The sequence below is a fragment of the Pygocentrus nattereri genome, chromosome 20 (assembly GCF_015220715.1).
Source record: "Pygocentrus nattereri isolate fPygNat1 chromosome 20, fPygNat1.pri, whole genome shotgun sequence".
Taxonomy (NCBI): domain Eukaryota; kingdom Metazoa; phylum Chordata; class Actinopteri; order Characiformes; family Serrasalmidae; genus Pygocentrus; species Pygocentrus nattereri.
In genome coordinates, this window is record NC_051230.1 from 29,557,022 (window position 1) to 29,578,946 (window position 21,925).

The 21,925-nt window shown below is 42.3% G+C and overlaps 1 protein-coding gene across 3 annotated transcripts in view; it reads left to right on the forward strand.

The window, feature by feature from the left end:
- The first annotated feature begins 1,510 nt into the window (after positions 1 to 1,510).
- The window catches only part of tango2 (transport and golgi organization 2 homolog (Drosophila)), a 40,369-nt gene continuing 19,954 nt past the window's right edge, over positions 1,511 to 21,925 (forward strand). For all 3 annotated transcript variants that reach the window (XM_017709698.2, XM_017709700.2, XM_017709699.2), the window contains exons 1-5: positions 1,511 to 1,635; positions 3,571 to 3,697; positions 12,737 to 12,825; positions 16,614 to 16,733; positions 20,369 to 20,483. In XM_017709698.2, the coding sequence (XP_017565187.1) occupies positions 3,642 to 3,697; positions 12,737 to 12,825; positions 16,614 to 16,733; positions 20,369 to 20,483 (380 nt within the window). In that variant the 5' untranslated portion in view covers positions 1,511 to 1,635; positions 3,571 to 3,641. The remainder of the gene's footprint in view (positions 1,636 to 3,570; positions 3,698 to 12,736; positions 12,826 to 16,613; positions 16,734 to 20,368; positions 20,484 to 21,925) is intronic.

Sequence of the window (21,925 nt, forward strand, 5' to 3'; positions counted from 1 at the left end):
ATGGGAGGTTTTTAACTTTTAAACTTAATCTTTATTTATTAACCAATGGAGGCCTGGATTTGGAGTCACGCACAAAATTAAAGTGGAAAAATACACGACAGGCTGATCCAACTTTGATGTGATGTCCTTAAAACAAGTCAAAATGGCTCAGTATTGTGTGTGGCCTCCACGTGCCTATATGACCTCCCTATAATGCCTAGGCATGCTCCTGATGAGGTGGCGGATGGTCTCCTGAGGGATCTCCTCCCAGACCTGGACTAAAGCATCTGCCAACTCCTGGACAGTCTGTGGTACAACGTGGCGTTGGTGGATGGAGCGAGACATGATGTCCCAGATGTGCTCAATCGGATTCAGGTCTGGGGAACGGGCGGGCCAGTCCATAGCTTCAATGCCTTCATCTTGCAGGAACTGCTGACGCAGTCCAGCCACATGAGGTCTAGCATTGTCCTGCATTAGGAGGAACCCAGGGCCGACCGCACCAGTATACGGTCTCACAAGGGGTCTGAGGATCTCATCTCAGTACCTAATGGCAGTCAGGCTACCTCTGGCGAGTACATGGAGGGCTGTGCAGCCCTCCAAAGAAATGCCACCCACACCATTACTGACCCACTGCCAAACCGGTCATGCTGAAGGATGTTGCAGGCAGCAGATCGCTCTCCACGGCGTCTCCAGACTCTGTCACGTCTGTCACATGTGCTCAGTGGCCAATTTGCCAATCCTAGTGTTCTCTGGCAAATGCCAAGCGTCCTGCACGTGTTGGGCTGTGAGCACAACCCCCATCTGTGGACGTCGGGCCCTCATACCATCCTCATGGAGTCGGTTTCTAACCGTTTGTGCAGACACATGCACATTTGTGGCGTGCTGGAGGTCATTTTGCAGGGCTCTGGCAGTGCTCCTCCTGTTCCTCCTTGCACAAAGGCGGAGGTAGCGGTCCTGCTGCTGGGTTGTTGCCGTCCTACGGCCTCCTCCACGTCTCCTGGTGTACTGTCCTGTCTCCTGGTAGCGCCTCCAGCCTCTGGACACTACGCTGACATACACAGCAAACCTTCTTGCCACAGCTCGCATTGATGTGCCATCCTGGATGAGCTGCCCTACCTGAGCCACTTGTGTGGGTTGTAGAGTCCGTCTCCTGCTACCACGAGTGTGAAAGCACCACCAACATTCAAAAGTGACCAAAACATCAGCCAGAAAGCAGAAAGGTACTGAGAAGTGGTCTGTGGTCCCCAACTGCAGAACCACTCCTTTATTGAGTGTGTCTTGCTAATCGCCAGTAATTTCCACCTGTTGTCTGTTCCATTTACACAACAGCTGTGAAATTGATTGTCAGTGTTGCTTCCTAAGTGGACAGTTTGATTTCACAGAAGTTTGATTTCCCTGGAGTTAGATTGTGTTGTTTCAGTGTTCCCTTTGTTTTTTTGAGCAGTGTATAAAGGTGTGAGGAGCTGCTCAAAGCAAAAGTAAAAATTAGCCAGATCCAAGAACGTCTCTGATTGGTGGGGAGGCTTGACCTCGTTCAGCCAATCAGAGCGCAGAGTTCTGTCTTTTGACCCGCCCGCAAGCCCAGAGCGAAGCGAAGTGGGTCCCGCTCAGCGCTCCGCTCGGCCCGCTACACTGAGGTGATCCGCTCATGGATCCGTGAGTAACTTCCCAGTGCGATCCGTTTGGCTCTCCGGCTCTTCTCAGCCTCGACCTCTGCTTCCTCCGCTGCCGCGGCGCAGAGGCGTTGGGCTGACTTCGACGCTAAGCTAGCTGTCATGCTAGCTCGGCTGCTAGGCTAACCGGCCTGTCAGCGCTGTTATTGTCTCATTAGTGAACTGGGTGAAATAAACTGACCGTGTCTTCAGGGCTGAGATGCTCTGTTACTCACAGCTGCTCTGACACCGCCAGCAGATGAAGAAGCTTTGTTTTTGTTTACCAGTCAGCTCGGTTAGCTAGCTAGTTAGCAGCTGGTGTATGTCAGTTGAAGGGGACCACCACCGAGTTTTTAAAATATCCGTGTATTTCACTGGTTGAGACATAAATACACCCATTCGGACTGGTTTGGTGAGAAGTGGTTGATTGTAGAGGCAGATTTCTTTACAGTGGTGGTGATGGGAACCAGGGGTCACTATGTCTACAACACAAATATACCCACTTTACTTACTGTCCAAAGCCACCAGTGAACCTACACGTGCCTTCTGAGTTTTATATGGAGTGTTGATGATGGTAAAATAGTGGAAAATGTAAAAAAAAAAATTACATTACCTTCTTTGGGGACTATTTTGCCTCACAACACCCTACAAGTATCCCTCCACCACCAATGGATTAATGAAACGTCGTAGGCCAAAACTATGTTGCAAAGCTGTCGTAAAACAGTAGTGATGTCCGACACTGCCCTGTCCACTATATAGTGCACTGTTTTGGGGTTCTGCTATTTTGATGCTATAAAATGTCCAGTGCACTCAAACAATCCCCACAGTTCACTTCGATAAGTAGTGTCCAGCCAATATACCCTAGTGGACAAGGTATACCCATAATACGCTCCATTGTTTGTAAGTAAGGAGCAAACCCGAAACTTTACTACCGTCGGCTTTCTGAGGTGGATGTCTGGTTCCTATCACCACCACTGTGGATGATCTCACTCTTGAGTTTCTCTAGAACTTCACCACCACTCTGAATGACTCTGTTTACATCTCAACCATTTAATTATGTGAACCTATTAAAAATTGGTCGGAGTTCGCTTTTAATTAGATCAGATTCAGATAGGTTTGGTGTTAGTGATACTGTTAAGTGAGTATTAGGCAACGTAGGACGTGACATTCGGTTTCTGCTGACTTGTACTAAACCACCGTAAGGTGATGAAATTACTGGAGGGCAAAGTGCACAGCCAACGTGAAACAAGCCACATTGCTGTAGGCTGCAGTGCCCTTTTTTACCGCTGATGAAATGGTCTGATAGTCGTACATTTACATTTCACACATTTCTGTATGGATTATGTCAGTTAAAGGGGAATTCTGCATAAGTTCTGCATAGTTAAGTGGTTGAGATGTAAACAAATTCATTCAGAGTGGTTTGGTGTGGATTGCTCTGTTGTAGAGACTCAGATTTCTTTACAGTGGTGCTGATTGGGACCAGGGATGTCTACAACACATATATAGTCGTTTTATTTACTATTCAAAACCACCAGCGAACCAACACCTGTCTTCTGAATTTTTATAATGGAATGTTTTATATGGAATGTTGATGATGGTAAAATAGTGGTAAATCTTTTGGGACTGTTTTGCCTTACAATGCCCTGAATGTATCCCTCAGCCATCATGCATTCATAGCTACTTCATGTAATAACTCTCTGAGAGGGAGCTTTTAGAGGTGGACGTCTGGTTCTCATCACCACCACTGTGGACAATTCGGACTGTTTCGCTAAAATGAAGCATTTCACACCAAACCACCCTGAATAACGGTTTACCTTGTAGCCATTTAATCACGCAGACATTCTGGAAAATTGGTGGGAAGCAAATATTAGATGATTCCTGTAGGTCTATATCACTAAAAACATTCTTTTAAACCTCGTTTGTCTCTGGTTCTCTTTAGCACTTAGCACGTCCTCCCATCTGACCTTAACCCCCTCTGTGAGAGAAAGTGCCAGTTACCCGCGATTCCTCATGTGTATCATCTTCTTCAAGTTCGACCCTCGCCCCGCGTCCAAAAATGCCTACAGGTGAGCTGCTTGCTTTGTTTTTAGGAATACAAAAAGTTTGGCAGCATCCGTTTGCTTGAAACAGCCTCCCGAGACAAGAACATCAACGATAATGACAGCGGAAGCTGCTTATACCATAACGTCTTTGAACTCAGGCTTTTTATGTCTTTATTTAGCAGGAAAACAGCTTTACTTTGATAGTATGGGCACAGGTTGCTTCATTAGACAGACACCTCATTTATAGAGAGTCTAATTACAGGGGAACTGAGGACGTTGCGCATCAAATATTAATGAATGTATAAAACGTTTGTAATTTGGCAAGACAAAATAGCGCTGAGAGTGCTGCTGCAGTGTGCCCAGTTTGACCTTTCCCACAGCCTGAAGCTCTAAGCCTCTGTGAGAGAGATTCAGTAGGTCAGCAAGGGCGAAGATGCAGCTTTTTGCATTTGCTGAATGTGCTTCTTGAACAAAGGTGAGTAGAACAGTACAGAAGTAGGTTAAGCTCTTTCCTCAGTAAAATAGTGATGCTGTAGAAGTGAAAGTAACCAACTTGGGTCAAAAGTGTGAAAATACACTGTAAAGTTCGTTGTAAATTTCATTGCATCAGATTATATTAACTAGTTCTAAACAGTGACAGCTCAACGACGAAGCAGTAGAGTGGGACGCCAAGCTCGTAGAAATTGCCTATCATCCGTTGCATCATTTCAAACTGCTTCTTAAAGCAACATTAGCACAAGAGCTGTGTGTCGGGAGCTTCAGGAAACAGCTTTCCACGACCGAGCTGCTGCAGAAAAACATCTTTAACAGATGATGCAATTATGCTTGGTTATAAAAGGAGCACCCAGGAAAGGCTGAGTACTTTAGGAGCAAGGATAGGACGAGGTTCACCACTTTGCCATCAAAATACATAAGCAAAAAATCCCGCAATTTTCCCCCTCTGTTATCCTCAAATATACTATCATATTTTATCTTATCTTCAATTTGACCCCGGCAATTTAAACCTATAGGAAGCTCTGGTGGCAATTATGTTTTCCCCTCCCCCATGTTGTGTGAACTATTGTTGGTTCTTGCACTCTGGTATGGTTATTTTAGGTTGGAGTAAAGTTTTGTGGAGGGGAGATTATGGTGTGGGGTTGTTTTTCAGGAGTTGGGCTTGGCCCCGTAGTTCCACTGAAGGAACTCATAATGCTTCAGTACCAAGAGATTTTGGACAATTCCATGCTTCCAGCATTGTGGGAACAGTTTGGAACAGTTTTTGTTCCAACATGACTGCTCACCAGTGCACAAAGCAGGTCCATAAAGGCATGGATGAGCAAGTTTGTTGTGGAAGAACTTGGCTGGCCTGCACAGAGTCCTGACCTCAACCCGATAGAACACCTTTGGAATGAATTAGAGCGGAGACTGCAAGCCAGGCCTTCTCATCCAACATCAGTGTCTGACCTCACAAATGTGCTTCTGGAAGAATAGTCAAAAATTCCCATAAACACACTCCTAAACTTGGAGTGGAAAGCCTTCCCAGAAGAGTTGAAGGTGTTTTATATATATATATATATATATATAGCTGCAAAGGGTGGGCCGACATCATATTAAACCCTATGGATTAAGAGTGGGATCTCAATGGGATATGCATGTGAAGGAAAGGCGAGCAAATACTTTTGGAAATATAGTGTATTTTTGTTTTTAAAAGCAAAATATGTACAGGAGATTGAAAACCTATAATTTTATTTTTACCTGGTTGTCCCCATTAAATTAGGGAAAGTCATCAAATATAACAAAACAGATGGTAGACATTGAGTGGTATCAAATTGACGCCGAAGATCCTCAAGATGCTTGAGTTCCTCAATCAGAGATTGTCAAGATTTCAGGTATTTCACCACCTGTGGTGCATACTATTGACAAAGATTCAGGGAATCCAGAGAAATCTCGATTCCATGTGAAAGAAAAGGCAGAGAACCACAAATGATTGCCCATGACCTTCAACCCTTCAGGTGGCATGTTGATGCTTCTGTGAGGGATATCTTACCTGTGCTCAGGAATGCTTTGAAACAGCATCTGTCGCTGCATAAACAAATACAAGTAAAGTCTGTATTACGCACAGCAAAAGCCATATGCCAAGAATGTCCAGATACGCTGCCAACTTCTCTGGGCTCGAGAGATATGAAATGCACTGATGCACCGTGTAAACGTGTATTGTGATCAGACAAGTCACTCTTTAAGATTATTCATTGAAATAATGAACTCCAGGCTCTGTCGTGCTTTGGGGATGTATTAGTTGGTAACTTGCTCATCTGTCAAAGCATCATTAATGCTGATAGCATTTTGGAGAAACATACACAGCCTTTAAAAATGGGCCTTTTTCAGGGACGTCCATGCTTATTTCAGTGTGACAATACCAAGAAACGTTCTGCAACATGGCTGAGTAATCAGAGCGTGCCGGGGCTGGACTTCCCTTCCTGCCAGTCCTGACCTTTCATAGACTGAAAACATGTGTCTTAGTCAAACTATGACAGCAAAGGCCATGGAAAGGTACCCAGCTGAAGACTTGTATAACAAAGGTTTCACTATCAAAACTGAGTCAGTTTGTGTCTTCAATCCTCAAACGATTATTAAGCACTGTCAAAAGGAAAGGTGATGTGTCCTACCAAAGAAATCAGAGTGGTCTCTTTTTGGGTTCCAAACTATTTTCTTAAAAACTGAGCAGATTGAGAAAGAAATCATTGTATGTCTGGGAATTTGATTTCACCACTGGCCAGAGGACCTGGAAGCTGTAGATTTTGGTTCGATGTTTTTTGAGTCTTGAGGCAAGAAGCCAAAAATAGCAGAGAGCTGTATCAGATGGTCAGTGCCCTGCCTGGTCAAGTGGCTGGGGACCAGAAGGTCTGATAATGAAAGCCAGTGTCACTGCAGATCTGCGCCCAGTTATCAGCTGTTTTAACAATGTTGGATTGTGATCAGCTTTATTAGATTGTAATTGTAGCTTTATCAATCACTGCTGTGGTCCCACTGGTCATAATTGGATCAGGTTTGGGCCTACATCAAGTTAGTCATGGTCCTTCACTGTAGTAGATGACACTCCAAGGAGCATATCATCTAATCAGCAGTGCTTAGCCAGGGAGCTTCCCTCCCAGCTGCGTACACAGCAATCACATATAGGCCTCAAATCAGATAAAGGCATGCTTGCTTCCATTCCAGACATTTTGAGTTGCATTTCACTTTGGCTGTGGAGTCCGATTGGTGGTTCTGATTGATGTAGCTTATAATGGATGCTGGAAGAAGACCCTTTTGTTATACTTCTTAGGATTCTGTTTTTCTAGAAGCTTAAAATTGAGAGGGTTGAGCAACACTACAGTAAAACAGAATGAAACTAACCACAAAATGGAATTAGCAGTTAAACGAGAGGCACTAAAATGGAAATTAAGGAAAAGTAGGTACTTCTTAAATGTAATTGAGTGTTGAAATGTATTTGGATTTTGAGATTAGGGTATTGTTGCTTTCGGACAAAAATATCTCCAGGAAAGTAACTATGCAGGGCAAGGATTTACGGTGCAAGTTAATGTAAAGTGAATTTATTTCAAGGAAATTCTGACCATTTCTCATTGTCCATTTGTCCATTTCTATTAGTCCATTTGTCTGTTTCTATTAGTCTATTAGTGCATTTGACATAATTTGTCATTATTTCATTAAATAAAAAATGGTAAGGTTTTGTTATGACTTTGACGATATATGAGGGTCATAAAAGTGGAGTGAAGAACTACTGGCTATCTTGAGAACCTTTCGAATGAACAGGAACCTTTGGTTTCAAAACGAGATGTGTGAGTATAAGGAACCTTTTTGAGGTTTAAGAACCTCCACATAATGTAAACATTCTATGCCAACAACAGGATTCCCTTAAACCTGTACCCCCAAGCCATGAACCATTGAAGTTGAACTTTAGTTTTCTTAGAGGGTATAACTGGAATGGCTCTCCAGTGTCTTCTAGGTTGATTGAGTAGTACAGTAGTGACCGGCTTTCACCACCCTGGCTAGTGTTTGGCTGTTCTGGAACAACTTATGAAAACCTGTAAAACCTGAACTTGAAATGTTGGCAGGGTTTTACACAACATTCATGCAACTAGCTGCATGTTGTGAGTTACATGCAATATAATTTCCGTGCAACTTCAGTTACACAAACCAATTCAAAAACAAATTTGCATGCAACTAGCTGCATGTTTTGAGTTACATGCAATATAATTGCCGTGCAACTTGAATTACACAAACCAAACACAAAGTTGCATGCAAATAGCTTCATGTTGTGAATTGTAGTATCATTGCAGTATCATTTCCATGCAATTTGAGTTAAATTAACCAATTCAAAAACAAAATTGCATGCAACTAGCTGCATGTTGAGAGTTGCATTCAATGTAATTTCTGACCAGCTTGAGTTACATTAACCAGCTCAAAAGTGGCATGCAACACTTTTGAATACTCCATCACTCACTATATATGGTTCCCATTATATAGTTGACTCTTAAATCTGTTCTGTGTATGTAAAGCTTTTGAAAATATATGGTAAAGTAGTCATTACAGTTGTTCTCAATGTTTCACTCATCCTGTCCTAGAAGCACAAGGAATTCATCAAAGAGGGCAGTGATGTTTCAGATATTCACCTGTTGCGTTTTCTGCATTTTGATTAGGCTGTTCCATGAAACTCATTCCACAAAGCTGAGATGCTTGCAACTGTTGCGGCTAAGATTCAAATGAGTTGCAGCGTGCTTTGCATTATGCAAGTCAACTGCAACTTAGCTTCATGTAGGTTTCAAGCAGCTGAAGTTTCGTGGAGGCTTCACTGTGTAAATCCAGGCTAAGATTTTGTTGCCACCTCTGGAAAGTGTTACAATATAATGAATATATAAGTGCAAATTACAGATGTTTGCAAATATAATAAAATAAAATAATTATAATTTATATATTTTTTAATTTAAACTGCTTTTCACCATAGTCCTAGAATGGAGTCATATGAGTTGCCACTTACAATGAATGCTAGAAAAAGGCTTGGCTGTTAACAAAAACAACATTCCTTTTCCAAACATGGGAGGGCTAATTCCGGTTTAGGGGTACATCCTATCCCGGCAAGCCAAGAAAGCCCCAAAGAACCAATGCTCAAAAGGTCTTAATCAGGGATTTAGGAATAAAAGCCCAGGCTAATCAGGAGTTAGGACTGGTTCCCACTGGTATATCACTCAGTGCAACTACTCTGTTGACTCATTAGCTCTGGTTTCTGTTTACATATGGGCACTGAGCTCACATGATCAGAAGAGTTTTGTACCATTAGTCTCCTCCGCACTGCAGTTGACCCTGATTTGCTCAAGTGAGTTTATTTGTACTTGAAAAAGGAGGATATAATAATCCTTTTCAAGCTAACGTAATTGGTGGTAGGTGCATGAAGGCCTAGAAAAAGGATAGTTTTTACAGAGGTTCTTCCAGTTTTGTCCAATGCTAGTTCAATATTCAAAGAATTATTTGGCCAAAAATGTAACCCTATTTGTTTAGAAAGATTGGGGAGTTGCCATTGGATGCTATGGTTTACATGATCCTTTTTATTTATAGTTATCTCACCTACTCCAAACCATGGTTACACAACCACAGCAACTGCACCTGATCTAAATTCTCTGCTGCAAAATACTGGTTTAGCTGGTCACCCAGCATAGTCATGCTAGTTGGTTACTATGCTGGTTGCTATGGTTTTCCTTGTAGTTACTGGGTGGTTGCAATGGTCTTGCTAAGTGGTTGCAGTAATATCTTGGTTGGCTGCCAAGGTGTTTCTAGGCATTTGTTGTGGTTGCTAGAATGTTGCTAAGCAGTTGCTGTGGTATCCCAGGTGGTTGCTAGAATACTGCTGAGTAGATGTTATGGTATCTCAGGAGGTTGCTATGGTAGTGGATGCTAAGTTGTTGCTAGGTGGTCTCTAAGGTGTCACTAGGTGGGTGATATGGTAACCCAAATAGTTGCTAGGGTGTTGATAGGTGGTTGCAATATGATGTCAGGTGGTTGCTAAGGTGTGGCTAGCCAGTTGCTGTGGCATCTTAGGTGGTTGCTATGGTGTTGCTGAGTGGATACTATCGTATGCTGGATGGTTGTAAGAAGTTTACTTTCGTTTCCCTGGCGGTTGCTAATGTGTTCCAGTTCCTGTGGTGTTCCAGGTTGTTGGAAGGGTGTTGCCTGGTGGTTGCTATAGTATCACGGGAGGTTACTAGGGTGGTGCTAGGTGGTTGCTATGGCATCACAGGAGGTTTCTCAGGTGTTGCTAGGTGGTTGCTATTGAATGTTGGATAGTATCCATTGCTTTGCAGTGCGTTAATAAATATCACTCTTAATAAGTTCTGAGCTTTATAGCAATTTTGTGCAACATATAAATAATCTGATTGGTCACCAGTTCATTTGCATAATTAATTTTCCACCCCAAACTTAAAACACTGTCCAGTGTCCCTACACTGCAGCTTCTAGAAGCGTCCAGGGTCTCTAAAACACCACAGTAAGTCTTGGTTGATCCCGACTGTGGGTTAATGGGACTCACAGTTGTGAGCAGAACGATTAAGTGTAAATAGTTGTGTAATGTAAAGGGAATGGCCGAGGGTCAGTAATGGGTCCTGTAGGGTGATTCTAGAGACGTACCACTGTTTAGTCGAGGGCTGATGGGAACAGAAAGCACTGACTGATACAGCAATTCCTGCACAGTGTCCTCTCAATTGCTAATCAATGGAGGAGCATTAGCCTGCTGGTTATTCTAATGAGGGCCAATAGTTCGGTCTGCATCACACTTAGTCATTACCATCCCTCTCTCTCTCCCTCTCTCTCTCTCTCTCTCTCTCTCTCTCTCTCTCTCTCATTTTTAATGTCTGCCTCTTTTTTGTGCTCTCTCTCTCTCTCTCCCTCTCTCTCTCCCTTTATCTCTGTTTCTTTTTAATTCTACATCCTTTCTCTGTCACTCCCTCTCTTTACTCTCTCATTTTATTATCTTTATCTTTCTGTTTTCACCCTGTTTCACTCCACCTCCTTCCTCTTTCACTCCCTCTCTTTCTGAGTCTTTTGCTCTTTCCCTGTCTCTCTTTTTATTCTTTCTCTATCCTTCGTTTTCTCTCTTTCGCTGTTCTTCTTTTTTCTCTTTCCTTCCTCACTCTCTCTCTTTCTCACCCTCCATATCCCCTCTGTGTCTTGATGCCCTTCTTCTTTATTCTTTCTTCTGTATCTCACTTTTATTCGGTTTCTCTGTCCTTCCCTTTACATCCTCACTCTTTTGCGCTCTACATGCTTTCTCTTTCACTCCTCTTATATTTATATATATATATATATATATAAATTCCAGATTTTGCTTTGTCCAGTGATATTTTGTTTGTCCAGCTGAAAGTGAAAGTTGGTCCTGTCGTATTGCTGGACGAATGCAATCACTAGTTGGCAGTTTGTATGATGATAATGCATATTTGAATGGTTCTGTTTTAAAGTCTGATGGATAGACCCTTTTGTGTGCTCTAAAATGGTGTCTCTGGTTTGAAAATAAACAGAAGTTGCTACTTGGGGGTGGGCTCATTTATTTGATTGACAAGTTGGTAAACATGACAGCAGCTTAAGAAGTGCAATGCACTGTTGAAGTAAGAATTAAATGTTTTTTTTTTGCCTCAGTTACTGAAAGTATGTTTGGAGAAAAAATTAGCAGCATTTGATGAAAGGTACGCCTTGCTGAGTGTTAAGAATGAGGGTGGATCTGTTATACATTGGAGTTGTGTGACGGCCAGTGGCACAGGAAACATTGCACAAGTAGGTGGAAGCATGGATTCCGCCAAACATCAGCAAATAAATAATCTATGACTCCTCTCAGCTCATCTATGACTAATGTCTGCTAAGAGGCATGTTACGAAATATTGATTTAATGGGGTGTCCAAACTTTTGCACGTGCCACTACTGCATTTTTTTCCTTTTTTAAATTAAATCTAAAGTAACTGTGCAGAAAAAAGTGTTCCTTTTTAAAATAGTATACATGTATTTATTTATGTATGTATGAAACTCTAGCAGTGTCATCTTCTACAGCTGGGTCTAGCCTGCTGGGGGGCATATTTGCGGAACAGAATAGTTGCCAGTCTCTTGGGGTCCAGGGGGGTGAAATATTTGCACATAACCAGAGCTCGGACATTCTGCAGAAAAGATAACAGCCTTGCACTTCATACACACATAATATATACCAGATTTGTGAATAAGGCAGGAACACATTCAGCTGCTGCAGAATCAGAGTGGGGTTACGTAATTAATCATAATTAATTAATCGGAACCGCAATTACTTCATCACACAAGCCTACAATTTATGCATTTCATTTCACTGCATCCTCCTGCATCCCAATCAGGCATTTTTACTTTTAAACAGCAGAGTTTACCAAACGAATAATACAAAGTGTTGCTTTGCACGGTCACAGAGTGATGACCGTTCTCCTGTCAGTGTTCTGTCGCATTATCACTCAAAATGGTCAGTTTTCAGTGATGTTTTCTTTTGATTAGACTGCAAGAAAATGTGTTTTTTAGAGTGAAAGTACAAGATGGTGTTTCTAATAAAGTGGCCAGTGAGTGGAAGCACAAGATGGTGTTTCTATTAAAGTGGCCAGTGAGTGGAAGCACAAGATGGTGTTTCTAATAAAGTGGCCAGTGAGTGGAAGCACAAGGTGGGTGTTTCTAATAAAGTGGCCAGTGAGTGGAAGCACAAGGTGGGTGTTTCTAATAAAGTGGCCAGTGAGTGGAAGCACAGTGGGTGTTTCTAATAAATTGGCCAGTTATGTAGAAGTACAAGGTATTATGACTGCTGTCATCAACATGGCAAAATCGGCTAACTGTCACTATGCAGTGGCTGTACGCTGTTTGTTGTTGTCTGTAATTAGTCTAAATCTGTTCTGTGATCCATGCAGTGTTCTAGAAGTACTGACCATAACCCTAATATCCTCAGAAATAATGGTAACATACCATTACATTGCCAAGCTCTACTGTCCTCAGTGTTGTTTTACCCTGTTTTCCTCCAACTCTTCTCCTTCTGTTCCTCTGCAGGCTCATTTTGGCTGCCAACCGAGATGAGCTCTACAACAGGCCGTCCAAAGCTGCAGACTTCTGGGGCAGCAGCAAGGAAATCCTCAGTGGTAAGAGTTGGATTTGTTTTGAACTACGATGTGCAGTGAACAAGCTGTCCTCCAATACCCCTTATCTCAGAAAGTTACTTAGCCTAGCACTGTTTCTATTCACTGTTTTCACCTCGTCCTTAGCATAGAGTAGCAGGCAAAGGTTTGGACCTGCTTGAATGTATGTTTTTCAGGATCTTCGGAAGAAATGCCAGATGTTCTAGAAAGAAGTTGCCACTTTAGCTACCGTGGTGGTAACGTTACAGTTTAGACCAAACAGGCTCTTGACCTTACACAGGAGAGTGGTCACTCGAACCACTGACTCTGCTTTTTTTATTGACATGTTGTGGCCGGGGACACCAGGCAACAGGTGATGTTGCATAAACCCCTGTGGGAGCAGTCGTGGGCTGGAGGTTAGGGAACTAGCCCTATGACCAGAAGGTTGCTGGTTCGATCCCCTGAGCTGACAGTGCCCCTGAGCAAGACACCTAATCTTCAGCAGCTTCCTGGGCGCTGCGGATAGGGCTGCCCACCACTCTGGGCCTAGTGTGTGTGCTCACTAGTGTGTATGTGGTTTTTCACTGTGCAGATGGGTTAAATGCAGAGGTGAAATTTCGTTGTTGTGGGACTAATAAGGGTCAGTTAATCTAATCTTAAACTTAATCACAAGACCCCAAAAAACTATAATCAGCTCTCAATAGCGCTAAAATGACTGGTTGTGATGGTTCTGTTGGTGTGAGTGACTCTATGTGACTGCAGGCTTGAAAAACAAAGACGTTGTTCTTCTGTCCCCTCCTTCAGGTACATGTTTACCCACTGTTCCACTGAGGGATCATTGGTTTCCATGTCAACAGACTTCATTTGGAAAGAGCTGATGGGCTTCATTATCTGCATTAGTTGATGTTTTCTCATCTCTCAGTTAAGACTGTGGCTCTCTGCTTCAAAAGCTTATTGATAAACAGCCACAGCTTCTGGAGGCAGGCGCAGTTGCCTGGATTGGATTTAGGTTACGTTGCCTGTTAACTGTTTAGGGACACCTTGCTTTCTTTCACGAAGGCGAAATATGCAATGAAGGGAGCTCCCAAGTGGTGCGACCTATTTAAGCTTTAGGAGAGTGCGAGTTCAAACCTGGCAATGTCCTTCAGTCTGTGGTTAGAAGTCCAAGAAAGCATAATCATTCCTGCTTTCTAGCAGTTGGGTAGGAAGATCTTCCCTCACTCGTCATTCAGAAAGATCAGAGCCAGTACAAGTGTTTGTAAGGTGACATGAGAGAATGAGCAGTTAATGTCCTCCTCCAAGCGTGTTGAGCTGTTCAATGATATTTTGTTAACAGCAGTTTGAAAGTGTTACTTTTTGTCACTTCATTGTGGTATTATTTATTCCAAGAAAGCCTGATTGCCCTTCTAGCTTGGTAGCATTGTGTGATGGGGAAGAACTAGCGAGTAGGTGAAAATGGCAAACTGGGTATAAATTTAAAGAAATTGATTACTAGAGATGCACTGACATTTTGGGCATATATAGTCAATAGTGATGCTTTTGGTTTTTGGCCAAAAGAGGGAAAAGGCCAAACATTTTGGTCAAAAACCCAAAAGATTTAATTAGTACCACAGTGAACTGACAATCTTAAACACTTATCAAATCATGTAAATGATAAAGAAAATGAGACACAGTGATAAACGCTTTCTTTCACTCTGTCCTGGCGCTGGTCAAACAATTAATGACCACTGCTAATCAGAATTATTGACTCTCATGACTGAGTCTTCTCCACTACAGGTTTGACACAAACGTTCAGACGCACTCAATACACAGAATACAGTAAAGCAACTTGATAGTTTGCTAATGTGAATCGTAGTCACAGGTATGAAATCCACAAAGAATGTTGCGTTTTCTGGCATATACTTTAGCCTACATACTATAATAATTTTAGATTTTAGTTCTTTAGATTAGTTTATTTTATGTAAATTGTGTTCATTTATCATCAGATCTTTTTTGTCTTACTGAAACCCAAAATGAGCTGAATGCTTTCAAGTGACAAAGATATCCTTTACTCTTCGCAAAGGGCAAGTAATGACATTGGGGGATCTAGTTTTCATTTTTCCATTTTGGAATAGCTTCCTTCAAGAGCTGAAACTTTATTAACGCTTTATCTTATCGCTTAGATCCATTTGAGCTAGGTTTTGGAGATGCTAGCACTTAACATGATGACTTAGATTGTAAACTGTCTTTTTGTCAGAAATGCTGGGATGCAGCTGATCCATCATCTTGGTTGTTACCATGCCAACACCAGAGATGACAGTGATTGGTGAAGTGAGTTCAAGTCCTGCAAAAGTTGACAAAAATCAAGTCACATTTTGATGTCCAAAAAAGCTTTGTTGACATGCAGGATATCCTCAGTTATGCATATTTGTTTCTTTTTATTTTCACTTTTTAATATCATAAGTAACAAAATAGCCTAAAACATCTTAGTGCTAATGCATTTACTCAAAGATGGCAACTTTAACCTCACCTGGAAGGGTGAAGAATTTGCTAAATTCTTATTGGGCTCAGCTGGAACCAAGGATGGAGGAGAACACCCTTGAGAAATGTTACCTTTAGGTTTTATTGGTACAAATCCTGACCAGGTACAATAAAACTGTTACCTTCAGTGCTGGACTCATTTTCAGGTGCAAGTTCTTTCCAGGTTTCTGGAAAAAATGTATGAAGTTTGGCACTATTCCGAATGTAGAGCCTTTATCCGTTCTTCCTTCAAGTTTGCAGAGGTTTCTTTTTCAACAATGATGAGATCTAAACAGCTTTTTATATAATATGTTAAGCTGTTGCAAACTTACAAAAAAAAAACTAATTTATTCAAAACATTTTGAAAACATTGTTGATCCCAAACTTTTGATGGGCAGGGAAGCCACCTAGATCAAAATCTCCTGAATAAATGATGGCACTTTAGAAGCAACAAAGACAGCTTGGCTTCCACTACACACAGTCCTCTACCTTTCCAGTCCACTAAGAGGAACATGATAAATGTGATGTCTACGGCAACCCGATTAGGCCAAAAAAAAAAATCTTGCCGTCTCAAACGTTTACCTTAATTGCCAGTTTCCAGTGTTCCCCTTTGCCGAACCCTGGCAGTAAACGGCTTGTAATTGACTGATGATGCCTTGTCTGATCCACAGTGCGAGGCAGTGTACAGGAATCAGTCACTGCTGCTCGCTGTTGGCGAGATCCAGGCATCTCATTGTTTGTTACTGTCTGTTATCTTAGGGTCAGCGACCAATGGTGCGCCTTAATTGATGATCGCTTTTATGTGAAGCAGCAGAAATGAAGTGCGGTGCTGAAGAGGAGGTTCTTGTGTGGTTAAGCAGGAATGAGGGGCTGAATGTTGATGAGCAAAGATGCAGATGCCAAGGCTGGGGACTTTTTTTGGGGTAGGTTTTGGGTGCCAGTAAGCCCCAGGGCAGTAAAAATGGGTCTGAAAACATTTGACCAAAGCTAAAATAATAATGGGAAGACCTTCAACTGGCCCCAGATAGCACCGGTGGACCTATGTAAGGACATGAAAAATGGGCAGTTCTGATGTATTGTTAAGGCTGTTTTAGACCATTGTTGTCATTTTTTCCATGTCTACCCTGTCTTGTCACCGTAGTTCCGCCCTCTTGTTATTTTGCTTGCCTGTGTTTAGTTAACAGTTTTATGCAATTATTGCCCTCAGCTGTGCTGGTCACTAATAAACAGATGCAGTTGCATCCTAAAGTGAGAAATGAAAAGAGACATTGATTTGATCGTAAAGGCTTTGGTATCCATATGTGCCTCCTCAGGTTTGGATCTGGAAGAGGGGAAAGAAGGTGGCTCTTGGCTTGGAATCACCAAGCGTGGCAAACTGGCAGCACTGACCAATTACCTGGAGGGCAGACCCAACCCGGACGCCCAAGGGAGAGGCAAGCTCCTCTAATTTCTTACTACTTTATTCAAATGGATGGATAGACCTTCTGCTTCTTAGCCAGTGGCTTGTGCTTAGTGTAAAACTGCAAAATAGTTTGAATATTGTAACTTTTCAAAAAGTTTGTATTTGCAATTTGACCAGTCAAAATGAATCAACACACAGAGCCCGAATACTCAGCCGTAATATCTGTAAACCCAAAATCTCGGTAAGTCTTGTGCTGTGCTCACTAACTACCATGCAACTCACGCATCCAGTGCATTGCATTTCTGTGTAACTTTGAAGCAACTCATTTATTTAGCTCAGTTAAGAAAACAAAATAAATTAAAAATAATGTATAAATATAATTACATAATGCAAAATATTGAACCAGGAAATTATATTTCTCCCCAGGTTAACTTGTTAACCTGTCTACATGGCACCGTAACTTTTCCTTTCAGTTTCTCACAAGCTTTGTAGTTATTTGTATGGCTGTTTGATTTCTTTTTTTCTTTTCTTTATTTAATTATTCTCGGTCTGCATGAGTGGGCCTGCACCTCTACCTCACGCCAGCTGTTCGCTGCAGATGCACAAGGCAGATTCTCCACTGTGATGGACACTTTATGGCCAGACGAACATCTGTTGGCTTCCTTTAAGCCTGCGTTGTGGGCCGGCACTTATTAGCTGACACTTGTAGAGCTTGTAAGGCCTGAATACAAGAGATACAAGAGACCCATCAGCTGTCCTCTTGGTGCCCAAACGCACTCATGAACAGCTGTTTCTTGGAAGGGAAGAAATGGCACGTGACCATGGCGCTTTAGCAGGTTCAGTGATTGGGAGATGTTAGTGGCTGAGAGGCAATTCAGTTTATTAGCCCCTAGAATTTAGAGAATTATTTAAAAAAAAGCATTAGACAATAATAAGAAGAAGAATTAGAAGATAATAAGGCAAAGCTTATTAGAATGTTTAGTATGACTTAGGTCCCTATCACACATACAGAAATATACACAGCACCTTAGCATCCACCTGGGATAGCATAGTAATGGCCTAGCAACACCTCAGCACCCATCTAGGACAGTGTAGGAATGGCCTAGCAACACCTTAGCACCCATCTGGGACAGTGTAGGAATGGCCTAGCAACACCTTAGCACCCATCTAGGACAGTGTAGGAATGGCCTAGCAACACCTCAGCACCCATCTGGGACAGTGTAGGAATGGCCTAGCAACACCTCAGCACCCATCTAGGACAGTGTAGGAATGGCCTTGCAACACCTCAGCACCCATCTAGGACAGTGTAGGAATGGCCTAGCAACACCTCAGCACCCATCTGGGACAGTGTAGGAATGGCCTAGCAACACCTTAGCACCCATCTGGGACAGTGTAGGAATGGCCTAGCAACACCTCAGCCCCCATCTAGGACAGTGTAGGAATGGCCTAGCAACACCTTAGCACCCATCTGGGACAGTGTAGGAATGGCCTAGCAACACCTTAGCACCCATCTGGGACAGTGTAGGAATGGCCTAGCAACACCTCAGCACCCATCTGGGACAGTGTAGGAATGGCCTAGCAACACCTTAGCACCCATCTAGGACAGTGTAGGAATGGCCCAGCAACACCTTAGCACCCATCTAGGACAGTGTAGGAATGGCCTAGCAACACCTTAGCACCCATCTAGGACAGTGTAGGAATGGCCTAGCAACACCTTAGCACCCATCTAGGACAGTGTAGGAATGGCCCAGCAACACCTTAGCACCCATCTGGGACAGTGTAGGAATGGCCTAGCTACACGTTAAGAACCATCAGCAACCGTCAGCAATAATTATCATAGCAACAGCCTGACACCATCTGAGCAACCATTTGGGATACTATAGAAAAAGCCAAACAGCACCTTAGAAACCATTTGGGATGCCATTGGAATGGCCTAATAACACCTTTACATTTTTACACTTTAGCAACCATTTGGGTACCATCGCAGTGGTACACCTTAGGAACAGCATAGGATTCTATAGCAAAGGCTTTGTCAATTTTTATTCATGATTTTTCCCTTTTAGTCATTATATGTAATTATGTAAGGAATTATATTTAGATTGGACAGGTTTGAGCCAGTAATTCAATTTTTTTTCCTGTTTGATGTCAGAAAAAAAGCCATATAAGGCCGTACTCACAGCCATAACTGTTTCTCAACTTCAGCATATTAATAAAAACACAGCAAAACTCTTGTGGTGTGAAACTCAGTATGGTCTTAAAGTTTAGCGTCTGCACTTTTCAGCTGAATGTTTTAGCTTGTTTCTATAAGCTTGGCATGAAATGGGGCAGTCATGGGCTTACTGACATAAGTACTGACATAAGTCAGTAAGCTGGGGACTGTCCTTGGCTAAGGTGCCCTTGAGAAAGGTACCTAACCTCCAACTGCTCCCCAGGTGCTTCGGATAGGGCTGCCCACCACTCCAGGCAAGTGTGCTCCCTGCCCCCTAGTGTGGGTGTTCACTAGAGTGTATGTGGTGTTTCACTGCACAGATTGGTTAAATGTGGAGGTGAAATTTCCCCGTTGTGGGACTTATAAGGTTCACTTCATCTTAATCTTAAATAAATAAACAAGCTATAAAGAGAGGCTTTTTATGGGATCTACACTATGAGAGGCCTAGAAACAGTCAAATATGCTCCCAGGTAATGATCTTTATTGGATGCTTGCTTTAGTGAGGCTGCCTATCAAGTAGTATTGATTGTGTGAGTGTTACTCACCTCTATTATTGACACAGATATGTTGGTGTTTAGTTATACACGGACCTTTTTATGAGTGGGCTCATAACACTGAACAGCACTGCAGCAGTAGTCCCTCCTTCAGTGTTTAGAAAAAGCAACACTAGAATTGTACATTGTTGCTGTGTGGTTTTGACTGGAAAAGTGAAGACCGAAGCCTCTGAGCATTTCGGAGCTCTGGAGAGGTCAAGGATGGTCCTAGAATGAAGAAGCACCTCTAATCCTCGTTGGATAGGAAGTGAAAATTATATTCAAATGCAAGACTACAGCACATCTGTAGCTGTTAGCTGAAGCAACTTCACAATTTCTTCCATGTGAATTTGGTAGATTAAAGATGTGTTAACAGTTAAGTGTTAATGGTTGTCCACAATGATGTGTTCTGTTGCGTTTATACCAGACTTGTACAAAATAAAGAAACAAGTAGAGCAAACAAAGCCCTAAATATTGTATCAAATAAGCTTTAAAATGACCATTCCCTTCCGCCACAAAAGGTACACACTTAAAAAAGATGGTTCTTCAAGGGTTCTTTAGTGAAAACAGTGAGTGTATGTAGAACTATGAAGACTCAAAGAACCATCTGGAAGCTTAAATGGCTCTTTGTATGGCGAAATGGTTCTTCAGATTGATGGAATGTCGTATACCTTTTATATTGTTTAATAAATACCATGGTTCTTATTTCATCTGTACACTCAGTGGCCATGTGCAGCACAATGGGTTTTTTATTTATTGACTTGCCGCATTAATACAGAATTCAGTTGTTGTGAGGTGGTCATTGGTGTGCATTTTACACCGGCTTTAAACCCAGCTAACCCAATCAGATCTGAGGACTGGAACTATTGGTTTTGTGAAAAGGGTTTTGTTATTGCTGCTAGAGCATGTTCGCTTTCTCCCCAGGATTTTTGGTGTCAAATTTCCTGACTGATAGCTTGGACAGCTTCTCTTACCTACGCAAGGTGGCTTCCGAGGGACACCTGTACAACGGCTTCAACCTCCTCACTGCTGACTTCAGGTAAGTGCTGCCGTGAGACAGGGTGGGATGCTTGTGCTATAATCTTTGTTTCATAAAACCAGCGGTCACCAAACCTGCTCCTAGATCTGCCTTTAACTGAAGCATGCTCCCATACATATACCCCATCTGAGTGTGGAAAATGCCTAAGAACTTTCACTGTGTTATAAATATAAGACGAGGCCAAGTTCCTTCATTTATCAACATGGGGAAGATTAGAGAACACAAAAATGAAATGTGGGTTAACCAATATGGCAATGGCTGCAAACAAATATGTTGTCTGAAAATGCCTATTTTCATTGTTAAGAAGTTTCAAGCAACCAGAGCTGTTGTGAACCTGCCTAGAAAATGATGCAAGTGTGTTTTGCTCAATAGAAAGACTTTTCTTTCATCTAACCACAAATGCAAGTGCCTAGAGTTCGCAAGGCTGGATATTGTCCTGTGAGTGGATTCTATGGTCAGATGACCTTTTTAGTAACAAACACTCGGGGTTCTAGATGGAGTCAGTGATGTTTTGGGGCTGTCTTTCCTCCAAAGGCTGTGGGAACCTTGTTAGGGTACATATCATCATGGATTATATTAAGCTCCAAGCAATTTTAAGAGGAATGCTGCTGTCTTTGCCAAAACGAACCTTATGCTGAGTCGTGATTGGTTCTTCAGAAGGTACAATGAGCCAAAATATACATCCAATCCACCTAAAATTGGTTCAGTGATCACAGAATTTTGAAATCCCAGTGAATGACATTTACTTGATGAATGTGTTTGGGAAATACAGTCATTCACGCTATCAGTAGCAGCTGTTGAGCCGTGGATTGTTGGCCAGGTTTCAAGTCCACACACTTGTCTGAAGCAGCTGACCAACAGAGGCACACTGTAGGCAGTGATGGAGGATGCATTTGCCTGGCTATCAGACTGCTTTGCTAATGGCTAACCCTAGGCCAAAGGGTATGGTTACACCAATGGACTGCCAGTTCCTTCTGTATATCTCTCAGTTACAACCTGGACTAGCATTAACTCAGATTGCGTAATGGGTGATAATCACTCATCCCTGACTCAGCCATTCAGCTAAAGGGCTACTGTTAGTGTGTTTTGGACTGTATGTATGTTGTGTTATCTTTGCTTATTTGTGGTTAAGACTTTAGACAGAATTCCAGTCAGTAGAGCATGCACTATGAGTGAGTCCCCTTGAAATATTGGCGTTACAGATTTTGCAGTGAGCATTATTTCTACTGCTTGCCATCCCATACTGCTAACATGTTGCTCGCTTCAGTTAAGCTCTACTAGTGCAAATGTCCTGAATCTACGCTACTGGTATTCAGTATTGCTGATACTGATACTGTGTAAGTGCCAGTATCAGCACCAATGCATATACAGTCTTGGTGTTGGTGCAACATTAATTATGAGCAACATGAGTAACAGCGTATTTGTGGGTTTGTTATGAAGGA